The 21056-nt window shown below is 41.2% G+C and overlaps 1 protein-coding gene across 4 annotated transcripts; it reads left to right on the top strand.

Moving 5' to 3' along the window:
* Positions 1 to 26: 26 nt before the first annotated feature.
* LOC120544387 (RNA-binding protein 4-like) lies at positions 27 to 18222 on the top strand. 4 transcript variants are annotated; one of them, XM_039778086.1, is made up of 9 exons: positions 27 to 133; positions 852 to 1031; positions 12570 to 12754; positions 13079 to 13267; positions 13371 to 13480; positions 13724 to 13999; positions 14092 to 14315; positions 14544 to 14936; positions 17907 to 18222. In XM_039778086.1, exons 1-9 carry the CDS (start codon positions 27 to 29, stop codon positions 17908 to 17910), a joined length of 1668 nt encoding a protein of 555 aa, XP_039634020.1. In that variant the 3' UTR covers positions 17911 to 18222. The 4 variants fall into 4 exon arrangements, with proteins under 4 accessions (XP_039634020.1, XP_039634019.1, XP_039634017.1 ...); XM_039778085.1 differs by having other exon boundaries at positions 14092 to 14297; positions 14544 to 18222; XM_039778083.1 differs by having other exon boundaries at positions 14544 to 18222.
* Positions 18223 to 21056: the final 2834 nt, after the last annotated feature.

The raw sequence follows: 21056 nt of genomic DNA, 5'->3' as shown, positions 1-21056 counted from the left end.
TTTACAGTCATGACCAAACCCGATGGATGAATGCGCCCCATTCTGCCATTGACATGCATTCTGCCAGCGCACCTCAAGAAACCGGAGCCGGATGTGACGTGAGGTTTGAAATACAGCTCCAGGACCGCGTTGGGTAAGAAGTCTGTGTAACGTTACTGTGCTAGCATCATTATAATGATTTTCCTCCTTTTTGTACGAAATTGAAAACGCAACCAGGTAAACCGTAGTTAATATACTATATGATAGCTCACACCAGTGATTGAGCTCTAGCTTAAGCAAACGTTTTCAACCACTATGACCAAACCACTAGCTAGCTAGCTAGGTTAGCAAACATTAACGATGTTGCTAGCGTTAGCTAAGCTTGCCACCTAAGCTAACGTTAGCTACATGATTCATGTTTGCGTTTAAGAAAATGGCCAGTAGTGTCCGTAGCTTTTAGCTAACTGTTGGTCGTGTAACTGCTTACATCTTACCATTAAACCAATGTATGTTACCTATTTTACGTTTTTTTTTGTGTTGGCATTAGCTATGTACGCTAACTTGGCAGCTACACTGATTGCCTCTAACTTCATTGGATCAGTTTGCGCCGCGAAAGTTAGCGGTTTTATTATCTTAGTTATAAAGAATCCCGGCTAGCTAACGTCAATACGCCTTTTAACAGATCACGTTGTAATAACTGTATTCTAAATAACCCCACCTGGCAATATCACTTAATCTTAATAAAACAACTATGATTCAGCCATTCGACGGAAAGCGCGATCTTTCTGTTGAGATTCAGTAACCAGCTAGTTAACGTTACCGCTATCCAAAAGATCCAACTTAACAGAAGCATCCTGTTTTCTCTTTCACAGATGCCTAGTTGATACAGAGATGAGCGGTGAGAACGTGAAGTTGTTTGTGGGGAACCTTCCTTTAGATGCAACTCAAGACGAGCTAAACAAGCTCTTTGCTCCATATGGAGAGATCAACACCTGCTCTTTGCTCAGACAGTATGCCTTCGTTACCCTGAAGGGAGAGGGGGCAGCAGACAGGTATTCAACTGTTAATTACATTATTAAATTGTATGAATTGATTGCTATTCTCGAACTTTCATATCTTGGGGATATGAAAATATATATATGAATATACACGGCTAGTTTTTGCCACCATGCTCATCAATTGCGAGTAATTTTGCTAAATTCGAGTCCAGTAATTCAGTCCATCTAGTCAGTTTTTAACACGCTAAGCAGAAATTTCGTTAAATAATATAAAAAAATAAAATAATAGAAACAAATTATAAACAGTAATGATAATGGATATTATGATGAAACAAACTCAACTGAAAGGTGCATCTATGTTAAAGTACAGTGTTTCCTCCAGGATTCTTTTCAGCATGAGAAGATATTGTCTGCGTTAGGGGTCCTGAGCTAGTCCCATATGAACAGATTATGCAACAGTAACGTTACTTAAGTGAACACAGTATCTTGTTCCTTTTTAGCAGCAGTTTGTTTTATTTGCAATGGTTTCTCAAAAGCATCATGTTTTACAATTACATTCGAGGATATAGTGTCCTTTCTCTCACACAGTTCTATTTTAGTCTTTGGACCAGAATACATTTTGTTTTACTACTGTGAGTCCATTCAGCTTGACAGATATCACACTTAGCTAACGTTAATGAACAACTTCAGATACATAACAGGGCTCCAGACTAACTTTTTTTCCTTTGTTGCACTGGTGCGCCTAATTTATTTTATTTAGTAGTACCAGCACAAAATTTAGGTGCACCCAAATTTCACGTTGCTGTTAACGCTGAATGTTTTTACAAAGTGGACTAAATTTTCAGTTTTAAGTGAAAGCCACTTTTCACCAGCTCTTTTATTAAAACAGATTGTGATTAAAATAAAATGCAAAGACAGGGTTTCCATTACCAGTTTGAAAATATACAGCTGCAACACAAGTGAATTAAAGTTATCTGAAATAAATAGCATAGGATATATATAAAAAATATATATATGGCGCATATATACACGAGAAAGCTCCTTCACTTGTTTTCAACAACAATAACAGACTGATTAAAAGAGAAAGAGGACGCCTGGATAGCTCAGTTGGTATATATAGAGGTTCGATTCCGACATGCAGCCCTTTCCTGCATGTCATTCCCCCCTCTCTCTCTCTCTCCTCTTTCATGTCTTCAGCTTTCCTATCAAAATAAAGGTCGAAATCTAAAAAAACAAACAAAAAAAACAAAGGGAGAGAGAGGGGAGTGCGATGGGCTGAAGCATATGCTACTCACAGAGTGACGGCTGACTCATTATTTCATGTCTTCAGCTTTCCTATCAAAATAAAGGTCGAAATCTTAAAAAAAAAAAAAACAAAGGGAGAGAGAGGGGAGTGCGATGGGCTGAAGCATATGCTACTCACAGAGTGACGGCTGACTCATTATGAATGGGTCCAGCACGGGTCGAATGCGCTTCTACACGTCTTGTGTAGGCTATGAAATGTCTGTATCGTCACTGCGCTGCATTTTTATGAACTATGATATTCTGGCCATGGGTCACATCTCTCGCCCAGGTCCAGCAGGCTCTGTCTCACACGCTATTACTCAACGAACTGAAGTTAGTTGCATTTAATAACTTCTAATGTGTTTTTCGCCATGGCGGCCGCAATAACCTAGAGTTACCAGCGGAAACGCAGGTACCAATACAGGTTTCCCTCTCATACTTAACAATATACAGCTGTGTTAATAACAATTAAAACTGTAGACAAATGTCAGCTGTTTGGACCGGCGGCGCTGTGTCTTTTTTCTGGCCTTGAGTGGACAATAAAGTTGTAAAGTTTCAATTACTTCTGTATCAAAGATACAGGAGAGTGATAATACACACATAGCAGCCAATAAAATCTGTTGTTCAATATCCTCTCAAGGATCACTGTCCCGTTGAAGGGACACTGCGTCGCTGTAACCTCGATAAAACTTCCACTCATGAGCGTTTTTATAACTTTAAAGCATTAAATCTTCCAAATATACACACCAATTGAAAGCTTAGCCTCTAAAACAATTCAGCCATAATCTGCGCAGCTGTCGAGAGTGCATCCATACCTGTTTTCGTTGTCCTTTCAGCAACAAAGTGGTATGTTGCCCAAAACTTGATTTTCATAAATCCCCAAGAGTCCAAGGAAATATAATATCCAAGCTTTATATTCCAAAACGATCTGTTCGCCTCACAATGTTGAAGTTTCTGGCCGAATCACAAGGGAAAAACGAGAAACAATTTGCCATTTCCGCACTTGTTATTTCCGCTAGCTTCTCTGCCCAGCTTGCTACATGCTCAAAGTGGGCGTCATCGAATTCCCTAGCTTCTAAGCTTTTGATAGACATCTCATATGAGCCAATCCGTTCAGGTTTGCCTCTGATATGGCCAATGAAAGCGGACAAGCCGATGACAGCAAAAACAGACAGACATTTCTGTAGAAAAATCAATTTTTGAGTCTTTTGGCATCTGAATTTTTTCTATAATAACCCGAGACATGTTGCTATGGCCTGGGTGTATCTGTATATCACCAGATGTGTTTACAGTATTTTATTTTGATCATTTTACAGATGTATGACTTGGACGGAAATAAAAAACATCCATTCTAGCCTCTGTAACTCTGTGTCAGTAAGGCCTAGAATCACCCTGACACTTGTAACAAAAGAATTGAGTGTTACCTTTCCAATGATGTCAGGCACACCCCAGAGTGTCAAAATTATGTGGGAGCTGTACCACCTTTAATTTGGGTATGTCGTTTAGACCAAAAAGCATGAAATTTCAGCCGAATCTTAACCCTTGTGTTGTCCTTCGGGTCCCAGTGACCCGAAGGACAACACAAGGATTATGTACTTCAGTTTACTTTGAGAATTGCTCTCTAAACAAGGGTTAATACAGCACCTTAGTTCTTGTTTGTACAGCATTTTGGTCAGCTTAAACTGTGTTTAAATGTGTTCTAGAAATAAACTTTACTTACTTACTTTAAAAGAAACCGGTTTTAGAGAGCAATTCTCAACAAAGTAAACGGAAGTACATAATCCTTGTGTTGTCCTTCGGGTCACTGGGGCCCAAGGACAACACAAGGGTTAACAGGATATCTGACTGATTGCCTCATGACTGATGAAAAATTTGCCTTGTGTGCAGTGGAATTTTGATGCATCGTAGAATCGAATTGAATCGAATCGTTACCTGGTGAATCGTAATCGAATTGAATTGTGAGGGCAGTGCCAATGCACACCCCTATAAACGACATTGCTTCGTTCGTGGAGAGGCAGCGGATGAGCGGACATTAGGTGCACTGGAACGACCTAGGAAAAATCTTAGTCGCACCCTTACAAATTGTGGTCGCACTCTAGAGCCCTGCATAACATGTTTTGTAATGTGCACCTAAGATCACATTTTCACTCTCTATGACCACTACTTTGTCATTACAACACATTATACAAGCATTCATTCTGGCTTTATACTTGACATGAGCATATGAGTCTAAATACATTTATACATACATATATTCTAAATACATTCAACACTGTATGAAACTTAGAAGCAAACATAACAAACTGGTGATATCAAGTAAACTCAGCTTTTGCTTTGTCTGGGCCAAAGTTACGTTAGGATAACATTAAAACTGAAGCTTTGCAAGCCTAAACTAAAGCAACTGAACTGTATGGCTCACTGTTTTATTTACAAAGAAAATATGGCTAGGTCGGTCCACATAAACTAAACATTATGCCAAAATATAAACAATAACATAGCCGTCAATGGTCTTAATTGCTAGTTAACCACAGCTAAGGAAAAATCTTACCTTAGGGTAAGTCACCACTTGTTTAACATACAGTTTAGCAACAAAACAATATGCTGAGGGAACATGACTACCGTAATTCCTCAAATAAAAACCGGTAGTCAATTAAAAGCCAGGACTCTGATAGTGGCAGGGAGCGTGGTCGACACGGACAAATTAAGGCCGGCCTTAAATTAAAGCCAGGGGGAAATTATTGTGGATAATCTCCTAAGTAACTAAATCGTAATGTACATTTCTACCAATTTAATTTAACAGTCAACAATATATTCATGCTTTTTTCCACACTTTGTTTTTCTAGATTATGGCACTCACGTAAAGTATTATTGTCCTACGGGTATTTTAGTCAATTCAGCTGTATGTGTTACACTCAGCCAAGTGTAGTTTGTAGTAACGTACTAGTGCCAATAGATGGCAGTAGCTACATTGGATGTAACCAAGGGGGTAAGCAATCCTCCGCAAAGCGTAACTCCCAAGGGGGTAAGCTACTCCTCGGAACGCGTAGCTCCTATGGCGCCAATTTGATGCTAACAAGCCATCACCTCCCGTTAGCATTCCATTGACTGTCATTAATTTTTTTGGCGTCACTTTGACAGCGAATCATTTAACATCTGAAGCGTTTAAAGGGGTGATAGAATGCAAAACCGATTTTACCATGTCATAGTTGAATAACGACAGTTCGGTGGGTAAATGGGACATACATAGAAGCTCAAAATCCCATTGACACCCCTTTACTATGAAAATCTCATATTTTGAAACTGCCGCTGAAAACGGGCGAATCTCAACAAAGCTAGTTGCTTGCGTAAGCATCTCAAAAACCGGAACCTTTGTCAGCCCATGGGTGTATTAAGAGAACGGTCACGCCCCAACATTTACATAGGCTAAACAACTGACCCTAGATCAGGTAGTCTTCTGAATCTAGCTAGGTCACGCAGATCTCTGCTATTCCATTACAAAATTCACTTCTGAAACTTTTTTATGCGAGAAATCAACCATATAAAGCTCAAATATGGGCCGCTTTACGAAAATGGATGGCTAATTGCAAATTTTCTCGGACTGTGTCTCGGAGTTTAGTGCCGGTGTTGGTGCTGCCTGGGTTGCTACATCGCCGCCCTGACCGCAGTGTCAGCGAGCTTGTTACGCCCGCAATCTTTTACCGCAGCCCGCAGGTTCCAGTTAATCTTATAATGGGTATGTGTTGAGTTATTTAAACAAACAATCGGGGAAATAAACGCCTCTTGTCCGCGAGTCTCATTGATAGAGCCGCGGTGAGATGGAGTCCATCAATGAGAGCTAGCTAGCCTCCTCCTAACTCTGACATTCACATAAATACATTCAATTGAAATACGAAATCTGACAAGTGTTAGCTAAGCTTTGTAAGACCTTGAGGAACCTATAATATTCATGCCGTGACGAAATTCAAACTGTAAATATACTTTAGTTATGCGAAAGTGAGCAAGCTGTGATATTTCCCCATTGTAATGAATGGGACATATAGCAAGCAGCTGCTCGTCCTACAAAGACGCCTCGCGTTCATAAAAATGCCTTAAAATCAAATCGGACACAACGGTTAGCTTTATAAGACATTGGGGAATGATGTTATATAAGTGGCGTGATGAAATTCAAACCGTAAATATATTAGAGTTATGCCGGCAGCTGGCCGCGGAGCCCCGTATGCAGTATCCACAAAGGGTGACTTTGCCCTGGGTATGGAGCCCAGCAGGCTGCCGCTTTCTCGTCAGACTGTGTGGAGCTCCTAAAGTCCGACACGTCTTACCAAATTTGCAATTAGCCATCAATTTTTGTAAAACGGCCCATATTTCAGCTTTATATAATTGATTTCTCGCTTAAAAAAGTCTCAGAAGTGAATTTGGTAATGAAACATTGCAGTGTCTGGAATATGAGATTCTGTCGCTTCTCTAATGTATGTGTATGGGGATTCGCTCAACCAATCAGCGCGCGTCTCTAATGTGTGCGTATGGCAAGTCGCTCAACCAATCAGCGCGCAGCTCATCTAAATATTCATGACCATACCATATTTGGAAGAAAAGCTCTTGTTACAAATAGGGCCAAAACTGATTGACTTCGGTGGACATAAAGAACGCACCAATACATTAGCTGTTTAAGTTTAATTACTAATGTTAACTAGCATTTTAGTTAGCAATAATTAGCCTGTGCCTATGTTATCTCCTTACAAATACCTACGCTCTCCGTCTCTGCAAGATTCAGAATGATTGAGATTTCTCTTGGCACAGCTACCAGAAGACTTCCAACTTTCAGACAGGTTGCTCACGTCACATCTACGTCGTCTCTCTCAATTGGAGGCTGCGCAGTAATGCTCAGCGCTCACCGGAAAAGTGCTTCTAATAGACTTCGCTGGTCTCCCTGGAAGTGTACTGCGTTGCTTTGTCTATTAATTTTACTGTCTATAGATGTAACAAGGGTCTCATTTAGTGCTAGCAGAGAATGACGGGCTCTAGTGCTAGTGACGGACTTTTCAACAACAAAACAAAAAGAGGTTTAAAAATATGCAGAGGAAAACTCGGGTGAAAAAGCTGCAAGACATTTCAACATTGACCCCAGGAGAATCCGATACGGGAAGTAGGGTTGGGCGATGTCCCCTAAATTGGCAATTGACGATGTTTACAGTAAAACATCGTGATGGACGATGATATCGTCGTCGGGGGGTAGCTTATATCTCTTTACATAAATATTTTTTTCTACTACTATGGGCCAACAGTTAACATAGAAACGATTAGACATACATTTAAATGCCCTCTGTAAATGGTGCCCTGCTGGTAGGTTTTACAACGTGACCTACTTTCACTTAAGTACGGTGCAGTAAAGTCAATCAGATGTCCGACAACACAGTGGGACATTTGCCTTCAACAGAGCAACAGTAATAATCTAATATACCATCATTACTAAGTTTAAACTACATTCTTGGTTATGTTTGCACTGAATAACGCATTCAATAAACAGAAACATAACTCTTGCAGCGCACATGAACAGATGCGCAATATTAGCTCACACATAAAATAGCACCCTCGTGAATTAGCCTACTGTTGCTAACGTACATTCATAAATCCTGCATAACATCGTCCCGTACCTACAGGACCTCAGACTTACTTATTGATGCACGCACAGAGTAGTGTCGACAAACTTAATCCATTGAGGGGAGAAAGGAAAGGGTCATAGCGTTCCACTTTTAACGCTTTTTTCTCTCTCGTTCGAGACCGCTGTGTCCAACGTTACTAGAAGGTAGAGCGAGCTACAACTGACAGGGAGAGAGAGAGAGAATGTATAGCTACAGCCAATCCAGTCTGCTCAAAGCGATGGTCTTTTTCACAAATAGGTTGCACGTAAAGGGGGGAAAAGTAGCTTCCACTTAAGGAGCCCTATGTCTTGTCTTTGTGTCTTTGCTAGTTTAAGACAGACGCACTTGTCAATTTCCCGTCCAGCGCCCGTGACTAGGATTAGTGTGTTTGACAGGGTGGGGGGCGGCGTGGCATCATGATGGTGGCTCTCCATCGTGATGTCGGCACAACTCTAACGGGAAGAAACAGAAGGATGAGCTGACAAGCTTAGAAGACGAGCAGAGCACGGCTAGCTGGAGGTGGGAGGGAAAAAGTTAGCCTGGAGCTAGAAACAAATGGCTACATTAATTAGATACTGGTGTGCTGCAAACCAGCAATATGTTTTACTAAACTACTAGGGGTGGTATGAAAAAACATCCGAACCGTTCAGTCTGCTTGTTTCGATTCGGAGCGTGTGTGCGTTGCATGGTTCGATGCATGCGCAATGTAGCCTCGTGGCCGTATGTGACCTCAGTGTGTTTCCCTTTCGCACGAAAGAAGAGGTGTGGACAATAACAAAACGTACAGCGAAAGACTGTGCAAAACATTTCAGACCGTTCTGCCAACCTGTATACATTTTAACATCCGCGTACGCTGCGCTTTTTCACTCTGAAGCCGCTGAAGCGGCTGTTGTTTCAGTCCTGTCGGCTCTCTGCAGCGGGCGGGGCTGCTCGCACAAATACACACACACGGTGGATGCAGGAAAAAAACGGAGAGGAGACGACACAATGACCTAAATTGAGGACAGCTACGCTCGTTATTGTAAGTGCAATGATAAGTTAAAGTCCAATAAGTACTTTATCGAAGCGTATGAATGTGTGTCCCCAGGCCAGGATAGGAAATTAACTAACAATGTAAAGATCAACAAGCCACTGACATGTTCAAATTTGATTCATTCATAAATTATTTTTTGTCTTAAATCCACCAGCCATTTCATATTATACCAACATTTGCAGCATCCTGAGCCTTTTTGGTAAGATTACTAGGAAAACTCAGCCTAGAGTTATTTTATTTTCCCCAAAACAAGTTTCCTTTTTATTTTTAAAGAACTATACAAAAAACATCAACTTTTTTTATGTTTAACGTATTCTGACTTATTCAAAAGACGGATCTTTAAGAGTTCCTCTCTTTTTCTTTTAAAGGATACATTTTTTGTAAGAGCTACACTGAAGGCAGGTTGATAAATGCTTAGTTATTTCAATTGATATTCTGTAATATTTCAATCTTTGTGTGCTAAAAAGGCACATACGTTCCTGTAGATGACAATACTCATTCTCCTTTTTTTGCCAAATAAATGAAAAGCTTGTAGAAATCATCAATGTCTTCCCTCTTGCTGTATCAAAATCTCTCCTTGCTTTCCTCAGAGATGGTCCCAATAATGTGCTTAAACTCAGGTCAAATTCAGTTTGTGCATGATTACATGATATAACAATGTTTTAATACTGTATCCTACATTGTGGATAATTGAGCTAAATATCATATGCTGAAGTATATTTCTGGAGTGTTAAAGATTAACAGAAAAAATAACAAGAACCGTACAGAACCGAAAACCGTGACCCTGAAACCGTGATACGAACCGAACCGTGGGTTTTGTGAACCGTACCACCCCTATAAACTGCTGTATGCTCTTATTGTAATCTACCAGCAATACCGTAGTACCTGTATTTGAAATAAATACCCGGTACATTTACAGGGTTCAAACTGACACAATGGTGGTGTTTGATTAATTCTGACCAGTTTTCTTTGTCGCCCTACTGGCTGTTGTTGTATATGGTGATATTTTTGCAAATGTTTCTTAAACAATGAATGATCTCTGTCCACTGGAACGCTATGGCTTTTCATTTAAAACGTTTATTTAAAACGATTATACTTATCAAACCGATGGAATTAGAAATAAAGGCCTGTCTGTAACAAAAGCCTGCTTAAAAAAAAAAAGCCTGCTACCTTCTGCAGTTCAGGTAAATAAAGGCCCCAGTTTTTATTTGAGGAATTGGGTAGCTTTTTCATGCTGGTTTTAAATGCTGTGCATCCCCACTAACCTGGAAAATGTTTTAAACCGTAAATACACCAACTCTCTCAGGTCTGTCATTCGCTCGCACAGCTTTTCTTATCACAGCTACACAGATGACACCCAACTAATTCTCCTTTCCGGAGTCTGAAACTCTGGTAGCAGGACGTATCTCGGCCTGTCTGACTGATATTTCTTCTTGGATGTCCACTCACCATCTGAAACTCAACCTTGACAAGACTGAGCTCCTTTTCCCTCCAGGGAAAGGCTCTCCTACCCAGGACCTGACTATAAACCTGGGTGTGATACTTGACGACCAACTCTCCTTCACTGCCAACATCGCTGCAACTACCTAATCGCGTAGATACATGCTACATAACATCAGAATGATACGTCCCCTTCTAACAGAGAAGGCGTCTCAGGTTCTGGTTCAGGCTCTAGTCATCTCACATCTAGACTACTGCAACTCCCTGCCGATTGGCCTGCCTGCATGTGTCATCCGGCACCTGCAGCTCATTCAGAACGCAGCAGCTCGACTTGTCTTCAACCTCCCCAAGTTCTCTCATACTGCACCGCTCCTCCGCTCTCTTCTCTGGTTACCAGTTGCTGCCCGCATCCGCTTCAAGACACTAGTACTCTCATACAGAGCCACGAATGGATCAGCCCCAGCATACATCCAAGACATGGTCAAACCCTACACCCCAGCTCGCCCACTCCGCTCTGCATCAGCCAAACTGCTTGCTGCCCCCTCACAGAGAGGGAGAACTAATCACTCAACGAAATTCCGACGGTTTGCTGTCCTGGCTCGTAAATGGTGGAAAGAGCTCCATATTGACATCAGGATGGCCGAAAACCTGTACATCTTCCGCCGAAGGCTAAAAACGCATCTCTTCAGACTACACCTCGGATTAAAAAAATGGCTGTTTGTACCATTAGCTATTTTAAAGCTAATGTACTTGCACTTACTACTTGTTGTCTGGAGTTTGCACCTTTCAAGGTTGAACGCACTTAATTGTATGTCGCTTTGGATTAGGGGTGGGCGATATGGACAAAAAATATCTAAATATTTTTTCAGATTTTGACGATAACGATAATTAGATGATATCCTTTTTAAAAATGTGTTTTTAAAAGTCTGAGTTACTTAATCACTGATGATAATAATGGGCACAATGTTGAATGAAAACGGTTATTTATTTTCTTTAAAATAATTCTTTAAATTTAAGTATTCAAGTAAAAACAATTCAAAGACAAAATACTAATACTATACTAATACTAATTGAACTAGTATAGAAACATTGAACTCGGAGTACACATTCAGTTGTTCACCTCTGCTGTAATGTAAATTGTGCAGCATACAAGCAAGATGAAATCATAACAATAAACAAAGGGCTCTGTTCTGTAACATATTGCACACAACCAACAATGTCCTTATTGGAAGCAGTCCTGGAGATGAGACAGTGCAGTGTCAGGCCAGGTTCTGATAGTCCTTCTACTTGGCTATATAGTCCTCCAGGTCAGGTGAGACGTGCTGGGCAACGAACCTGCGGTCGGTACTCCATTCATTGTGCACAAAAATGCAGTCCTCCGCTCCGCCTCTGGAGTTATTCTCTCACCCTGCCGGTAGCTAGCTCGGCGTGCTAGCGCCGACAACAACCTGGAGCGGCAGGTCTGGCTATGTCCTCTGGGATGTTATGAGCCGCCTGGAAGGCTCTCGTAATGGCTGTGCTGTATCATAGTCCTGTATTGATTATTTCAGTGTGGCTGTACTTGTATAAATATACACCGACAGGAGAGCTAGCAGCCGCTGCACAATCGCGCGCCGCTATCTTTGTTGACATGAGTGAATGTGTAGCGTTCCAATCGGTTCCAATGCGTGTTTTGAAGTGTTTTTTTCTAAGTAATTTAAATACTCGATAATATCAATTTGCACATCATTAACACAACAATGACGATATTATCGTAAACAATATATATCGCCCACCCCTACTTTGGATAAAAGCGTCAGCTAAATGACATGTAATGTGTAATGTAAGTGAAACAAACAAAAACAGAACTAAATAGAACTGACAAGCCCAGTTGGGTTTACTCCTGCAGTATTTTAAAAACTTTGGGATACTGAAATAATTAGAGGTTTTGTACCCCTGCAGAATCAAAAACTGATTAGTTCAGAGACTTTGGGTTCTTTTATTTGCAGTTTGAAGCATGACATGCCAATGAAATATATCACTAGTAGGACAAAGAGACTGGATTTGGCTGGCTTTAGTTTAATATCTTCTACAAATTGTTTTCATTTTTAATCTCCGTTAAAATGCCTGCAGTGTTAGTCTTCTGCTGTACTGATGATGATGATGATGATGATGATGATGATGATGCAAAGATTTTTCTTGTTCTTAATTTCACAGGGCCATACGACATCTTGATGGCAAAGAGTACAGAGGCAGGCCCCTGGTGGTTGAGGAGTCACGTGCTCGCCCACCCAACTCCACTAAAGTATTTGTAGGGAACCTCGCTGCAACATGCTCAGCAGACGACCTGCACGGGCTGTTCTCAACCTTCGGAAGAGTTTTAGACTGTGATAAAGTCAAAGGTGAGTTACAAAGCATGTCCCCAATACTGATGGTACAACACATATATATGCAGGGGTTTAATGAAAAATTGAAGGAAATATTTTGTAGAAGTCCTATTGAATTGAGCTGGTTTGCATAAGTAGAGTGTAAGGTAACTATAATCATCAGATTATCTCGTCAGACTGCAGTGTTACATCTGGACAGTTGTGTTTTCAAAGTTTCAAGTGTTAAATCTGTGAAATTAATAATGCTTAAGCGACAAAAATATAGGTTGGATGCATTTTTTTTTTTACATCAATGTCTCATGCTAACACTGATCTCTCTATTCCTGTAATACTCTACAGCCAGATTATGCTCAAATGTTGGCTATGCATTTGTGCATATGGAGCGGAAGGAGGAAGCGCTGGTAGCCATTGACGCTCTCCATGGGACCATGTTCAAGGGCCGTCAGTTGGCCGTAGAGCTGTCCAAAGCCCAACCTTTGATCAACCAGCTTGCCATGGCCGGAAACAACTTCGCCGGTGGTGTAGCAGGTAAAGACGAAGGATCCATTTGTTTTTAAGTGTTTTGCATACAATTAAATGCTGAAAACAACTCATGTTCTCATCGCGTTTTCTGCACCCCTTCTTCTGGCAGGTGGCAGGGAGGGCCTTCTTCCGCGACCACCTCCATCACTAGAGCACCATCAGAGTCAAGCAGCCGTGCTAGCGGCAGCTGCAGCAGCCGCGGCTGGACTCCCCATACAAGTAAGTTAATTCTCTAGCAGGGCATCCACTGTATTGGGAAAACATCTAACTTGTGATCTCTGAAATCTGACCTCCATGAGTTTATAAACTGTCACAGGTCTTTGGTAGTTGGACTCGTTTCAACCTTATCCTTTGTAAATACTTACTCTCACACTTCCCTTAGCAATATTGTTGTTAGATAAATATGTTATATATTCTTAATGTTTTACCGTAAATGCTTGCATCTCTCATCTTTCATCGCAGGTTCAACAAAGTGTCCATAACTCATTCTACAACACCACATCCTTTGACCCCACCTACGCTGCGTTGAAGGGCATTACAAGTGCTAAAGGTGCAGATGGAGTGATTTACGGTGCCCTTGCCAGCCAGGTATATGGAACCGTTGCTGACCAGGTCTACCAAGATATGGCCAATCACAATTCTGCGGCCGTTGTTGAAGAAGTAGAGCCACAGACCGGACCAGATCCAACAACGCTTTTTGAGGCAGCAAGAGCCAAGTTCTTTCAGGAGGGACAGAAGGTCTTTTAATGTTTATTCGAGTAAAAATGTATCATGTTTTCCTCTGTATGTTTTTGTGTGTCATGTATATTTTCTGACATTTTGAATTGAAGGTTCTGGCTGAGCAGCAGGCAGGGAGAAAGGCAGCATCTGCAGACAGTGAGCGGGACCGCAGCCCAATCAGAGGAAATCGAGCCCCCCTCCTACCAGACCCTGTTCCGGGTTCCTTTGCTCAGATACGACCTAAGCGGCGAGCCCTGCTGCCAACACCACCTGGAGGACCTGAAGAGCCTCCAGCTGCCACCACCACTCCTGAAGGGTCAGATCCTGTTGCTAGGTACACATAACACATTTTCGATTAAGCATGGAGACAAAATAAAACCTTACACATATAACAATAACAAAATTATTACATTTACATTATTGTAAAGTGCTTTACAAAAGCATTATTCAAAAAATAAACCACATGTCTATTATTTCATGTGAGATGTGATTGTTAAACTAACTTTGCTTTCTTTCTACTCCTTTCTCCACTTAACCTCTTCAACTGTAAACTGCACTCTAGGTCTTACACAGAGTACTACCAGCAAATGCATCAATACCAACAGTATCAACAGTACCAGCAACAGTACCAGTACCTCCAGTATGCCTACACCAATCCTCCTCCTCCGCCTCCACCGCCACCGGCCACCACACAGGCACAGGCCTCCACCACAGCCACTGCACCCCCAGGGACGTACACAGCACCCCCAACGTATGCGGCACCGGGAGCCTATGCAGCGCCAGGAACGTATGACACTTCGGGATGTTACGCCTCATCAGGGAGCTACAATGCTACATCTGGAAACTACGAGGCCTCGTCAAGAAGCTATGATGCATCTGGAGGCTACGGGGCACCGGGAGCATATGATTCATCAGGAGCTTACGCAGCAGCGGGAAGCTACTCCACATCCACACCGTATGAGCAGACACCCGCACACGGGCAACCCATGCCCCAGCGCCATGATTACCCTTACCACACGCCAGAACCCCCTTATCGATAGTCCCACCCCCACACACTCCTTCCACAAAGCAGATTGTGTGTGTGTGTGTGTGTGTCTGCGTGTGTGTGTCTGTGTGTGTGTGTCTGTGTGCGTGTGCATGTGTATTTACATAAGGGACAGTTTTAAAGGAAAATCAGAGAGGGAGTGAGGTTGAATGTAATTCATCTTAACCTAGTCTCTAGCTTGCCTGCCAGTTGATGGCTGTGTGTCGTAGTAGGATAACTAATATTGGAATATTGTCAAGCATTCAGAATTTCTGTTAGATGTTATGGAGGCCCAGCTGGTTCCGTGTTGGATGTTAAAGGAGCTCAAATGTTTCTTGGGACAAAGTTGGATTTGGAGTCCAGGGTAGGATCTCATAAGAGAAGCCTTTTGTTTGTACTGAATCAAGGCCTTTTATGTACTCTACATAAAAATATGAACCAAATACGGGTTTCCTGAATAAACTGTTTAGGAAAAATAAGCAGTCCAAAATAAACTGATAAAATATTAAATAACTATTAAAAAAAATAATCCATCTGGCTCCCTAACAAGATGCATTAAACTTGCTGCCTTCTTTAATAAACACATCTTTTAGAGATCCATATGTCTCCGTGATAACAATTGTTAATATTAAAATGTCCTCTAAACGCACACACTATTGTTGGCGTAGGAGAACCCTGTGCGGAGTATGTAACAGGCCTCTGTTTAAATTCTGCGTGACCCCTTTTTGTAATGTCTGTTTGTCCAGACATTTATCTGCCTGATTGGTGATACACATCGACAAGAAGAGAAAGCCAAACTGAATTGAAATGGAGCGGTGCATCAGCAAGGTTTTTGTTGCCTTTTCTGAATAATCTTCTTTTTCTAAAGATCGCAAATGTTTGTTCATTGACCAGCTTGTCAATTGTTTGAGGCTGGTTTCACTGAGCTGATCAGAAATTCCCACTCAGAAGTGATGACGTATTTTGGTCATGGAAATCTTTTGATATTTCAAAAAAATCTCAAATCAGCTTTTTGAAATTGACGTTTAGAAAGTCACTTAGGTTCTTTTGTAACCCAATTTAACGCTGGGTGATTTTGTGATCGCATTTTGCATGCCGGCATTAAAAGTTTTCTTGGGGTTATCTGTTTTCAGGGTGTCAAGAGTGACTACAGAGTAAATGTGTAGTCCGTACAGGCCTTCCTGTTTAATTGGGAGGGGTCGCATAACTTAATATGGATATCACCAGTCTGATTCCGCGTGCTTGAAGTTTCGTAGTTCGAGGGATAGCCAAGTGTGAACATGGCTTTGATAACGACAGGAAAATAATAGTCTGATGAAACATTTTCAGCGATTAAATTGTCGTATATGACCTGGATGTCTTCTTGAAGCCGTTTTCCATAATTTACCTTTCTTGTGTTTTCTTTCTTAGCCCAGGCTCTCTGTGTTTCTCGAGGCCTACGCAAACTCAGGGGTTAAATATATCCTGTCCAGAGTTTTGGTCAAGTCATTTTGTCATTCCCATTTTTCTTTTTCAGTTTTGTGTAAAATTGCGATCAGAGCATCCTATGTGAAAAGAAAGTTGAATGCATCCACGTGTTTCTCCCATTTTTGGTCATACTTGGTTGAACCCAGAATTTGGACTTTTTTTTTCTTTTCTTTTTTTAAGACTGAAGAAAATGAGTTTCTGTTCTTTTGTTGGTTTTGTACATATTTCAATTTATAAAAGCCAGAAGAATGGCAGCAAGTTTTGTTTGGCCAATGACGTTGAAAGAATCTGAGCATTATCGGTGCTGTAAATTTTGAATTGGTTTTTGACATTTTCTATTATTGGCTTTTGTTCCAGTCTCATCAGCTGCTGTTATGCCTCTGCCCACATTGGAAACTATTGGGGGATTTAAAGGGAGAGTTGAACTAGTTTTCAGAACAGGAAATGTACAATTTGCTACTCATGTAAATACTTTAAACCTTATTTTAGGCTGAAAAAGTAATGCCAACCAACATTTGGTTGAGTGGTAAGAATATTGACTGTTAATATTAGATGTAATGATTGTATTTCTTCCTAAACAGTTAGAGATAGTATATAGACGAGATGAAGTAGGACAGTTGAGTTGTATCGGTCTGTTTTAGAAAAACAAAGAGGCAACCCTCAAGAATAACGGTAATCCGATTACGGTCATGCTTGAGATGTATTGAACCATTGTGGCATGGGATTGCATACTCTAAACACGCTGTAAAAATCAGACATTTCATATGATTTGAAGGGCAGATTCTAAAAATGGGAGAAAACTGTAATCACAATTGGAGCTTAGAGCAGGTAGAAGAGTATACTTTTTTCTAAATGCAGTACAGTGGCGTGTTGCTGATGTGTGTAGTGTAGGGTTGTTGACTGAGTGGATACGAGGTGATAGTCTTGGTGCTGCAGGTGAATATGAGGGTTGTTTTGGATTTAGTAAAGGCCGCTGATTTTCCCGAGCAGCAGCCAGAAGGGTCGATAATCTTTCCTTTTCCCACTTCTGATCTTACCAGAAACACACACCTATTTTTGACACTAGCATTACTGGCTTTCTCTGCATTCATATCACACCGAGACAGCGCCACATGTGTATCTAGATGTATTGTAACTGGGTTCATTGCATTTTCCTCATGTAAAGCAGGCTACATGTGCAAATGATACTAATGCGCACCTGATTTTATATGACTTAACATTAGTTGTTCCGTTTGTGATTGTAAAACACACTAGTTGTACCACTCATCTTATTTCTTATACGCCACCTGAGTTGGTAGTGCTGTGTTAGGTTTAAGTGACACATAGCCTCTCTAAATTTCCACATTATTCCACCTTCTCCATGTGAACTGTTAGTTGCATGCCTTGTTGTTGCTGCTGCTCCAGCCACCTTCTTCCTCTTGCTGATTATTGCAGCTAGAGTGGGAGGGAGCCAAACTGAGCCCTTGCCCTGGACGTACGCCACACGCAGCTGTAGCGTGGGATGGGGATAACAGCAGCGTTAGGCCTGAAACTGCTGTGGACGATGGGGTGTCTCCCCCACTAAGGTAAACACTCAGACCACACACTCCTGCCCCTCCCCAAAAACACATGTACACACTCACAAACACACAGATACACATATATGCATACTTCCTATTCCTTACCAGGGAGTTTTATTTGTCAGGATTTCATTCATTTTTTTGGAAATGGATCTCTCATCTTTTTTTATTGGGAGATTACCTTTTTTCCCTGCTTTTGATTTTCCTGATCATATCCCTGCCCCCGCCGAATACTCTGCTCATACATTCCTGCTCTCAACAAACTGACCGCTCACACACACACCAGATTTGGAGGATCGTGTACCGTCTTTTAGTCTAAATCTGAACCCTTTCTGAAGCAGGCATGTTTTTAGTACATCCCGTATCTAACAGCCTGTCATTCAAGAGTACCAGGCAATCAGCCAGAACTGGACGTGGGACATTTAGATGGGATGGGTTGTTTTAGTTTTTGTAAATGCGCCCCTGGGGCCACTTCGGGGTTAAGTGCCTTGCGTAAGAGCACATAGGTAGGCCCTTCATTTGAGAGTTGAATAACCTGGCTCAGGATCGGTTGCTGGTTCAACGCTCGACTCCCCCTCTCCCCTAAAACGACGATTTTTGATGCCGCATTGAACTTGTATGAATGACAATGAACACAAATATTATCATTTTGTTTTAAATTACATTTTGTCCTATGTTCTTTGACATGTTTAATTATCAATAAATGACTTTGAACTGAACTGTAGCTTCTGTGTTAATATTTTAAAATAATCATGAATCAGAGCGTGGTTACCAGATAACTAATGTTCTTACTTTTAAAGTGTTTGTGGAGGAGTCACCAAATAACTATGAGCTTAGCATCAGATGACGTTTTATTCCATTTTCTTCCAAAAACATCAATCTATGCTTTTCAAATAAAAAAACAATAATTTGATAACAATCCAAACCTGTTGATACTTTGATATACAAAAAAAGAAAATGAGAAGAAATTTAAGGTATGGAACCTCATTCCCTGCGAACAAGACGTTTTAATGGACACTGCTGAGTTTCATGCCCTCAACAACAATGCACAGTTTACAGATAGACACTAGAGTACTGAATGAGTGTAGTGAATGCAGTATACACAATACTGGGGGTATACTGAGGTAATATGGTAAGTAGTCCTAAGTAGCTAAATGAACGAAGGATGGAGTGTGAAACTGCATAGACATCATGCGCCTTTCACTGGCAAAACGACATGGAAATGCAGTTTCTGCTCTGATAACACGTAAGTCTGGTTTCCAGCTGCCAGATTAGTCCGTAAAGTAGCTTCAGTGATGAATACAGCCGTCTATTTCGTATCTGCAGACACTTGAGTCAGTAGATAATGGTCCATTATTTCCATTATGGGAAATACTACAAGCAACCCGTTGAAGTTCACCTCCCTATGTCCTTTTTGTAAAGTTAGAGTGCAGGTAGAAGTATTGTTTGTGCTGATAATTTACGTAGATACTGGGGCGGAAAGCACATTTTTGTCCTTTTTTTATATTAGACTTGTACAGAAAGGCAAGATGAACTGAATGTAAGAGAGAAATTACTTTCTCGAACAGACCCACCTGTTGAAGCATGTTTTCTCTGAGACACTAATCTGAGGATGCTTTTAGGAAATCCAATCCCAGATAAAATGCTACAACTTTTAGTTTGCCTTTTTGCTTTTATGCTGTCACTTATATTGATTTAGCAGGGGAGAGGAAATTAGGATAATTAAACTTACAAAAAATACAGTGTACAAAGACATGACTGACAGACATAGGGTTACTAAATTTCTTCTGAAGTTTGTACCCATCTGCAGTGGGGTTAAAAGGATGTAATTGATCTCTAATCCCCTTGTCCAGGTCTGTGTACATTTTCCGAAATTGTTGAAAAGATAAAGTTGAAGCTTCCTGTGAATCCAAGCCTGGTTTCAGGAAACCAGTCTGTGCTTTAAGAGGATGACTGTTAAAGAATAAGTCCAGTTGATGGCAACAGACAGGACAAGACTGGGCAAACACGTTAACACCACACAATGTTGACCAGACCAAACACATATTACAGTACTTTGACTTTCAATCACAACCTCTCATGATGCTGCTGGCATAGTATGAAAAAGGAGCGAGCATTCAAACACGTATTGAAAATAGCAACGCTTTAATAAAGAGCGATTTTACAAGACTGCAATGTCTAGCTAGCTAGGTGATAACTGGCATTGACATCCATGGTGTTTTACAAAGATGCAGTTATGGTAACTGGGTTTGAAGTTTGATGGGTTACTTGCAAGTTGCATTTCTGCATGCGAGGCAGCCTTCAAACCGTTACAGACCCTACATTGTAAAACAGTTGATAATGAATGTCAATGAACGTTCATGTCAAGAGGTAAGTAAAAAATCTCATGGAGAAATTTCCTTAACGTTTTCCAAACACACCGGTAAGTGAGAGTTCACACAATGGTCATGCTTTTACCGGGCACACAAGCCAATAAAAAGACGACACTTAATCATGCAAAAGAAGACAGTTTCTCTGTCTCTAAAAACAAAAGAACAAAAAAAATCCTTTTGAGTTCTGATATCATCCATCCGTAGTGACCTTGAATAAGAAGAAGCTGCGCTTTGATGATGACTTTGGTGCAAAAAAATGTTCCTGTTTCGAAGAGGACAGACCCTGTCCTGTCCACTTCCTCGATGAAGACACTCTTGGTATAGACCAGTTGTGATAGTTTACCCTTGACCCCCCCCCAGCTCCCCCCACACACCCCACCCCCTTCCTCCTCAAGATGGACGCAAACATCAAACCCACCCACCCATCCCCCGGAATATGACACCTTCAAAATACAACCATTCAAACACAGATATAGCAATAAATTGTCCCACGTACAGTACGTCATCCAATGGGGCTTCGATCACTTTACAGAGAGAACGTCTAAAAACACATGAACGGCATTACCTATATACAGAGGACACAGTAACAGTCAGAGGTTGGCCCAGGATGGATCGAGCTGCGTCGTGGGAGTGAAGTGCACAATCAAAAGAGC

This window comes from Perca fluviatilis, chromosome 16 (assembly GCF_010015445.1).
Source record: "Perca fluviatilis chromosome 16, GENO_Pfluv_1.0, whole genome shotgun sequence".
Lineage (NCBI taxonomy): Eukaryota > Metazoa > Chordata > Actinopteri > Perciformes > Percidae > Perca > Perca fluviatilis.
Note: the sequence above shows the minus strand (reverse complement) of the source record. Positions and strands in the feature narration are given on the sequence as shown.